This window comes from Cuculus canorus, chromosome 2, assembly GCF_017976375.1.
Source record: "Cuculus canorus isolate bCucCan1 chromosome 2, bCucCan1.pri, whole genome shotgun sequence".
Taxonomy (NCBI): Eukaryota; Metazoa; Chordata; class Aves; order Cuculiformes; family Cuculidae; genus Cuculus; species Cuculus canorus.
Window position 1 is genome coordinate 128,663,556 of NC_071402.1, and position 8,913 is coordinate 128,672,468.

Consider the following 8,913-nt stretch of genomic DNA (forward strand, 5'->3'; position numbering starts at 1 on the left):
GAGTGTAGATAAGCTTGTTTTACTAAGCAGTCTTTTCAGATTTAGACACGAAACCACATAAACAAGACCCAGAGCCATAATTAGGGGCAGAGCTCCACCACAGTATTAGATGTGTTGATCTCTTGCAATGGGAAGGACTGGTCTTCTCTAGAGTGAAGAGAATACCACACAGGCTTACACTGAGGTACTCATGTTTTGCTTAAAAAGGTCCATCCACTGCCATGAATTATTTTTGGAGCTGAATAAAACATATACAAATATAAAAAAATAAAATATGTATATTAAAATGCATATTTCAAGTAACTTCAGATCTTAGTATCATAGAATACACCATTTTACAACTACCTCACTGTTTCCTTTTCTCATTTATGTTCCTTCCAATCAGTCCCTTAAAATAGTCACATACTATTTCATGATGAATAGATGGGGTTCGTAGTATGCATTTTCTCACTTTAATGTTGAATGGGACATGCCCTGTTCTGCATCTTTCCTTCAATGATCTTCCAAACTTGTAAATTCAACCCTTCTTAGCTTGGGTGACCTTCAAGTCACAGTAATACAAATAATACAATAATAATGCAAAAGGGAAGACATAGTGAGCAGGAGCAGGGTAGCTGGGTGGGGTCCAGTCCCAAGAAGACTCTCATGTAAGTGCCTTCAGATCCAGGACCTGTCCTAGTTTTTTTCACTTCACACCAGCCCATTGCATGTTAGCCCAGACAGTTTAACAAATCATACAATCATAGAATCACAGAATAGTTTGGGTTGGAAGGCACCTTAAAGATCATCTAGTTCCAACCCTCCTGCCATGGGCAGGGATGTCCCACTAGCTCAGGCTGCCCAAGGCCCCATCCAACCTGGCCTTGAACACCTCCAGGGATCAAGTGTCCACAGCTTCCCTTGGCAACCTGTTCCAGTGCGTCACCACCCCCATCACTAAGAAATTCTTCATTATGTCTAGTCTAAATCTGCCCTTCTCCATTTTATACCCATTGCCCCTAGTGCTATCACTACAAGCCTTTGTAAACAGTCCCTCTTAATTTATTGTGATGCCTGTCTCCTATGCAGCATGGTTGGTTTGATAATGTGGCATGGGTACTTCTTGGCCCTGCACCGAGGCGAATATCCCACCCCGTGCGCAGGGGGTGCAGCTCCACAGCCCTGCAGCCCCACAGCCCCGAGCCCGGGAAACACTGGAAGGGACCAGGCTTTCCTTCAGCGGCATTAAAAAGTGTCATTGTCACCTCTTCTGGTGCCAGCAAGCCTGCAGGGCTCTTAGATGAATGACCACATCGCAATGGCAGAACAAGTTTAAAGAATAAAATATATATTATTGTAGTGATTTTGACAACGGAAGCGATTTCTTGAAGGGTTCCTATGTTATCCTTGCATTTTCCAGAGCTTCCAAATGAGGAGGGTGGAGAAGCTCCGTGTGCCCACCCGCAATCCCCCCTTGCCCCATCCCTGCTGAATCCACCCGGGTAAGGGGAAAAAACACTCGAGGCTCACTGAAACATGGAGATTTTAAAGGAATTGCAATAGTCTCTTGGCTTGTATCAGAAATGGTGTGACCAGCAGGTCCAGGGAGGTTATCCTCCGTCTGTACTTGGCACTGGTGAGACCGCACCTCGAATACTGTGTTCAGTTCTGGACCCCTCACCACAAGAAGGATGTTGAGGCTCTGGAGTGTGTCCAGAGAAGAGCAACAAAGCTGGTGAGGGGGATGGAGAATAAGTCTTATGAGGAGCGGCTGAGAGAACTGGAGTTGTTTAGCCTGGAGAAGAGGAGGCTGAGGGGAGACCTTATTGCTCTCTACAACTACCTGAAAGGAGGTTGTGGAGAGCAGGGAGCTGGCCTCTTCGCCCAAGAGACAGGGGACGGGACAACTGGGAATGGTCTCAAGCTCCACCAGGGGAGGTTCAGGCTGGATATCAGAAAAAAAAAATTCACAGAAAGGGTCATTGGGCACTGGCAGAGGCTGCTCAGGGAGTTGCTGGAGTCACCATCCCTGGAGGTATTTTAAGAGACGGGTAGACAAGGTGCTCAGGAACATGGTTTAATGGTTGATAGGAATGGTTGGACTCGATGATCCTAGAGGTCTTTTCCAACCTAGTGGTTCTGTGATTCTCTGAATTTGTGCAAACAATCCCGGGAGCGGGCAGGTAGCATCTCACTCCCATGAAACTGGGGTGGAGAGCTGCCGCAGGAGCCGGGTGGATGTCCGCCTCCCTCTGCCCGAGCCGGGAGCGACTCACCTGGGAGCCGTGCGGGACCGGGGGAATCGCGCCCTCCGGTGGCCGCCGCCCGCACAGCCGCCGCCCGCGTCGTTATCTGCCGCGGGGGAACTTGCCCGTCCTCGATGATATGATCTGCCGCCGTGAACGGGAATAAAGAAAAGGAGAAAGAAGACAAAAAAATAGGCCCCGCTTTCATTCCTTTCTGCCCATTTGCTCTGCAGAGGTTTGTGCCACGGCGCAGTGAGAGTTCTCAGCTCGCTTCCTGGCGTGCTTTGAACGTGAAGCAAGCCACAATGGCAGTGTGGAAAGTTGTTGGGTGTTCCCTTGTTGCTTTAGAAGGCATGGGTTCTCAAACAGACTCTCCCCTAGCATCTGTAGGAATTTAAATACCTGGCCATGGGAATTAGTGGGAAAACTTCAGCTGACTCTAGTGGGCTTTGAAACAAAAGGTACAGTTTCTGAGGAAACACCGGACTGAAGACTTCCACACTGAAAACAATCAGGCAGCCTGTTTCTGAGTGCGCACGTATATAATAGCTACATTGCTGAATAGCCTAAGAAATCCCCAGCAATGAGAGAATTTGCTGTTTTACCAGAGTGAACACTGAGAGATTAACTATGATGTATGTATGTGCACACTGTATGAGAAATACTGAACAGCCTATTGCAACCTGGTTGTACTTTGTGTGCATGCACACAACACATTGGTGCGCAACGTTGTAGCTGTAACCACTAGATCAAGCACACATTAGTTCTTAAACTTCTGCATTATAAACAGGCAGACAAACTGAGAGCTTTCATTCATTCTTAAACAAAAAAGCAAAGAAAGAATCAAACTGTTTGCCTACTCCCCTCAAAAGCCTTGACATTTGTGCCTGGCTGAGGCAGACTCTGCTTGTCCTAGCCTGGAGTGTCTCAGCAGTTAATGGGTGCCTATACAAGGACCAGCGCGTAGTTGAGGGGATCCCTTCCAACCATTTCCCTGTGATCAGCCATGATCACAATGATCATCACAGCCTAACTTGTTCTGTCTGCTAAATTTATTCCTCATTTCATCTTCCTAAGAGCTCATCATTTATTTAGCTCCATGTTCACACCCACATCTGTAGTCTAGGTGGTTACTTTAATAGTGTTACACCTTACTGCACAGATGAGGAAATGCTGGAGTTCTCTATGACCTGGCAGTGCCCCATGTGAGGACCGATCCCACAGCACACACTTTCCTGAGCTGCGGCCCTGGGAAGCCTGCAGCGATAGACCTGGAAATACCCCTAGAAAGGCCCTAGAGCTGCTTGTAGCTTTGCTTGTCAAAGGAGGGGAGAAAACATGTCCAAGGAACCAGGGGAATCCTCACTCAAGCCATACTTATGCATAGCAGAGAATGGGGCATGGCATCCTTCATCCCATGCTCCAGAGTGATCTGCAGCTCTACCTTAGTGGCTTTTGGAGATTCAAAACAGATGGCTTAAGATTTTGTGAACCATATGATGATCACTGTTGTAATGTGGAATACAAAGCCTTCACCTCTATCCCAACCAGAGCTGTGCATTTCAAAATAAACCAGAGTTGAATTGATTTTCTTTAAACTCTGCACAGTCCCCACTCCGCTCCCAACACACATAGGTATGCACACTGCAAAAAATCAGCTATAGTGCATACACCAAACCACACCTCATGTACATATAAACACATCAGTACAGATCCCCAGACATCACTCTCTGACACATCCACCCTTCTCCAGACACAGCTCCACACACCCCAGCACAAGGCAGGGTTGCTGCCCACCAGCAGGCCTGGGGGATCCAGGCGGACTCCCACGGCCAGCCCAGTGACAAGTCCCCCAGGCCAGACTGCTATCACAACAGCTTGCCTGGCCTCTGCACTTCTGTGGTGGGTCTTGGCAGTAACAGCACTGTCTGAGTTTCCTTTGCTCCAGACCATGTGAGCTAAGAGTCAGAGACAAATCAAAACCCAAAACAAAAACGATGGAGTTGTCTGTGTAGTCATGGCTTACACAGCAGTGTGCAGGTCCCAAGCAGCACCACACATGTTCTGCTAGCTGTTGCTGATTGCTTTTCCTGCAGATTCCATGGAGAGTCACTGACCCTAAACTCAACTATCTACCACGGTCAGCCCCTCTCCTCTGCCCCCTGGTAGCAGTGCTGTCCTGCATCCCACTCAAAGTTCAACTGACCCAGACACATCATGTCTTCTGCCATAGCACCAAACCCTCAGGAGAGACTGTTCCTCCCTCCTTTCAGACAGTAGAACACTGTAATTGATTTTGTTGATATGGGGCTTTACCATCCAGGTATGGCCCCGGCAAGGGGGAAAAGGTAATGGGAAGGAAGGAAGGAAGGAAGGAAGGAAGGAAGGAAGGAAGGAAGGAAGGGAGGAAGGGAGGGAGTGAGGAGGGAAGGAAGGAAGGAAGGAAGGAAGGAAGGAAGGAAGGAAGGAAGGAAGGAAGGAAGGAAGGAAGGAAGGAAGGAAGGAAGGAAGGACCCACAGAGCTGTCTACAGATACTCGCCATCACTGTTTCAAACCTGTGCTGTGTGATGACACTGCTCAACAACCTAGAGGAGCACTGGGGCTCTGAGCAAAGCCAAAGTTATTGGTGAGAGGGAGGTGAAGGAAGAACCAGTTCTTACCCTGGAGGCAAGGGAACCCCTGAAGCTCCCCACATGAGCCGTGATGTCAAGGCAAGAGCAGGGGCCTGTGGGTCACAGAACACAGAGCAGGGGTAAGCTGAAAGCTGGAAAAGCTGTGCCTGTTCAGCATGGGTCTGTGTGCCTTGCCTCGCCTGCTAAGTCAGTCACTGTTTCCTCCTCTGTTCCTGTTCCTGCCTGTTTCTCAAAGGAGAAGGTTTAGTGAACTGCAGACTGCTATTTGCTCACAACGTGGGGTGGAAGACTCAACGAGGGAAGCTCAGCCAGGGGTAGCAGAGGAGCAGCAGGTCAGCAGGCAGAGCCCGATGGGTGTGCGGAGGGGTCCTGGCCCCTTGAAGAGGCCCTGGATGGGAGACCTCTGCTCGGAGGACAGGGAACTTCCAGGCAAATGGGAGAGAGGGCTCTCATCCTCGAAGCAGCGCTCTTCCAGAAGCCTCATCCTTTTCATCCCAGGGACTTATCGCTCCTCTGCTATCTGGTTCCCCCTCTCCGCCCTCCCGCCCCAAAAGCAGCCGAGGAGCCCAGCGCTGCCCCACGCCCGGAGGTGCCCATCCAAGCGGCCGCCGCCGTGCGGTCCCTTCGCAGGGACCAGCGAAAGTGCATCGCCCGTTTATTTATGGATGACAAATTCCCTCTCAGACGTTCCCGGTTTGAATCTGAGCTGTCGTTAAAAAGACACACCACCTGCTCTGTGCTGCCAACGAACGGGGAAGGAGGCACAAAGAGGGGGGGGGAGGGGAGAAATAGCTTTGGCTGCGAACATAAAAGATAATTGAAAATAAATAAGCTCTATTCGTAGAAAGTGCCGGACTCGGGCGCCTTCGGGGAGGGCGAACCGAAGGGAGCGGTCAGTAGGCACCGAGTGCGGGCAGAGGGGCTCTGCACACCCCCCGTCTCCCGGAGCGCCAGGCTGGGGCTGCAGGGGCGTGGATTCTTCCCGGGTTTCACTTAAGACGAGCTCAAGGACTGATACGTATGCATGAAGCCAGCGCTTAGCTTCCCCGCTGCTTCCAGCTCTGAAGATGGCTTTCTCCGAGCGCAGTCCTCCAGCCTGACAGGACAAGGCTCTGCCGTCCCCTTCTCCAGCACAGAAATGTGCTGCTCCCGCGAAAAGCCAAACCCCGGGCGCGTTCGGTGATGGGAGCGCGGGGCGTGCGAGAGCGGGACAGAATTACCATGTCCTGGATGCTGCCTCGCGGGTAATTCCCCCTCCCTCCCTTTCGCTGCCAGCCGTGCCCGCTGCGGCGGGGAAAGCCCGAGCGATGTGGGAGCCCCCCGTCTGCTCCGGGGCAGGCACTAAGCTACCCGCTGGCTCCTCCGTAAGAGCGCAGGGGGTGCACGGACACCCCATAACCTCCCGCCTCGGCCCCCCCTGCACCACCTCAAAACCGAGTTGGAACCGAAGGAGCCTGAGGAAGAAACCGCGGAGAAGGAAGCCGAGAAAGAGATTGGGGTAAGGATGCATGGGACGAGGGGGGGTGGAGGGGCCGGATCACTTCTGAATGGCTTGAAAAAAATAATTGGGGGAGGGCGTGGATGGGGGGGAAGCGGAAACTTTCCTATAAAACTCAGCAAAAGTCCCTCCTCTCCACGTCAGGCCAATGACACTGCTGCCCCCAAACTTTCCGCCAGCAGGAGCTATAAGAACCTCCAAATCTTCAACTTTCTCCCAATCCCAGACACCTCGAAGGGGCTCCAAGGAGGGATCGGGAGGGATTTTTCTTTTTTTTGGTTGGCTTTTTTTTTTTCCTCTTGGATCCTAATGCCATTCCCCCTCCTCCCAAAGTGAGGTCCTCCCTCCTTCCCTCCCTCCTCCTCCTCCTCCTTCTCCTCGCAGGCCAGCGAAGCAGCCGATCAAGGGGGAGCTGGCGGGTTAGGTGCCCCCCTCTTCTCCCTGCCCTCCCCCCCCTTCCCGGCCCGCTTCTCTCGTCTCCCCCCAGAGATGATGCAGCAGGACGAGTCAAACTCGCCAGTCTCCCCCGCCGACGACAGCTTGAGCAACAGCGAAGAGGAGCCGGACCGGCAGCAGCTGCCCAACAACAAGAGAGGGGGGCGCAAGCGCCGCTCCAGCCGCCGCAGCGCCGGCGGCGCCGTCGGGGCCGCGGACGAGCCCTGCAGCCCGGCCCAAGGCAAGCGAGGCAAGAAGTGCGGGGCGGGCGGGGGCGGCGGGGGCGGCGGCAGCAGCAGCGGCGGCGGCAGCCCCCAGTCCTACGAGGAGCTGCAGACCCAGCGGGTCATGGCCAACGTGCGGGAGCGGCAGCGCACGCAGTCGCTGAACGAAGCCTTCGCCGCCCTGCGGAAGATCATCCCCACGCTGCCATCGGACAAGCTGAGCAAGATCCAGACCCTCAAGCTGGCGGCCAGGTACATCGACTTCCTCTACCAGGTCTTACAGAGCGACGAGCTGGACTCCAAGATGGCAAGCTGCAGCTATGTGGCCCACGAGCGGCTCAGCTACGCCTTCTCCGTCTGGAGAATGGAGGGCGCCTGGTCCATGTCCGCATCCCACTAGCAGGCGGCGTCCCCCACCCGCATCCCCTCGGCAGGAGCCCTAGGTAAGGCGGGGAGACCCAAAACGTGGGAGAGGGAGCCGAGGGGCCGCCGGCTGTGCCGCGAACCGGGCACGCGTGGCCGTGGGGCGGAGAGCGGGGCGTTTGGAAGTGCCCCCCTCCCGCGGTGCGTGGCGCGGCGCTGCCGGTGGCCGGCGGGGGCGGGCGGGGGCGGCGGGGCGGGTGTGCCCGGCCAGATGGGGCCGGCCCGACAGCGCTTCTTCACCAAAGGCTACGGGGCTGCTGGGACGGTTCCTGCCGCTGCTGCTAGTATTTTGAAGTGTATCCGTGTCCGCCTGCTTGCTTCTCCATCAGCGTTTCCTACCGCCCCAGCAGCCCCCTTCCCTTGGCTCGGACATCGCGGGCTGGGGTGACACGCGGTCACCGTGCCGCCCGCACCGCAGAGACACGCGGTTCTTCCTCCTCTATCCCATGTGTGTGTTTCCAGAGACAGAGAAGCGTAGGTAGATGTGTGTGTATCTTTCATTCCAGTAACGAGTTTTCCGCCCTCTCTGGGTTTTTGCAGATGACATTGCTCCCACAGAAGGAGAAAATGGACAATCTAGAGACTCTGAAGTTGGATACGATTTTTTTTGTCTTAAAAAAAAATGTACCGAGGATTTCTTGGAAATTAGAAGAGCAATATCCAAATTCAAAGCAGGGCGTGGGGAGCACTTAAGGAATGAGAAAGAGACAAGGGCTTTGGACAGTGACTATCCTTTGGGCGTCGGTACAATCCACACATCTCTGCATTCTGATAGAAGTCTGAATCGATCAATTTTTTTATTATTATTTTGACGAAGAATGTTGGAATTTAACTTTTTTTTTATTTTAATTTGCCTTTTTTTTTTTTTTTGCATGCATTCCCAAGAGGTCGTGCCTTTGAGCCACTGATGAAAGGAATTATTGTGGACTTTCTTCATTCTTGAATGAAACCAACCAACCAACCAAAAATATCCCTGTAGAGATGAAAACTTTTTTTTTTTTTTTTTTTAGGGGGGAATAAGCTGGGCTCAAGCTGTTACATACCCAGTTCCTAACTTTTTTATTATTATTATTTTTCCTCTGAGAAAAAAAATAAACATTTTATTTATTTATTGATGACCCATGTTAAAATGCAAATAGATCCGGTGTCTAAATGCATTACTATTTTTATGATCGTTTTGTAAATATCATTGTATATTATTTTTCTGCAATAAATAAATATGATTGAAATTTTAATAACTTTAGAGTTTGGTCTCTCTGAGAACTCAGGGTTAGAACTGGAGATAAATACCTGCTTGTTGAGCTGTAAAGACACCCAAGAGAGAGGGGGCACTAGTATAAACAAACCAGGCGAAAAAAGCAAATAAACTAGCTACTGACAGACACAGACATGTTATTTATTGAGACAGCTTTATTATTCTGCTCTGAAGCTCACTGCGTTTGTGGGGGAAGATATCTCTTCCTTTCACCCTTTA

At 51.8% G+C, this 8,913-nt stretch overlaps 1 protein-coding gene across 2 annotated transcripts; it reads left to right on the forward strand.

The window, feature by feature from the left end:
- Positions 1-6,229: 6,229 nt before the first annotated feature.
- On the forward strand, positions 6,230-8,628 carry TWIST1 (twist family bHLH transcription factor 1). Of its 2 annotated transcripts, XM_054059191.1 has the most exons (3): positions 6,230-6,357; positions 6,845-7,459; positions 7,980-8,624. In XM_054059191.1, the coding sequence occupies exon 2, from the start codon at positions 6,847-6,849 to the stop codon at positions 7,414-7,416; it is 570 nt and encodes a 189-aa protein (XP_053915166.1). In that variant the 5' UTR covers positions 6,230-6,357; positions 6,845-6,846; the 3' UTR covers positions 7,417-7,459; positions 7,980-8,624. The 2 variants fall into 2 exon arrangements, with proteins under 2 accessions (XP_053915166.1, XP_053915167.1); XM_054059192.1 differs by lacking the exon at positions 6,230-6,357 and having other exon boundaries at positions 6,585-7,459; positions 8,325-8,628.
- Positions 8,629-8,913: the final 285 nt, after the last annotated feature.

Coding starts and splice junctions, on each gene's coding strand:
- TWIST1 (XM_054059191.1), top strand. CDS start 6,847: ATGATGCAGCAGGACGAGTCAAACTCGCCAGTCTCCCCCGCCGACGAC.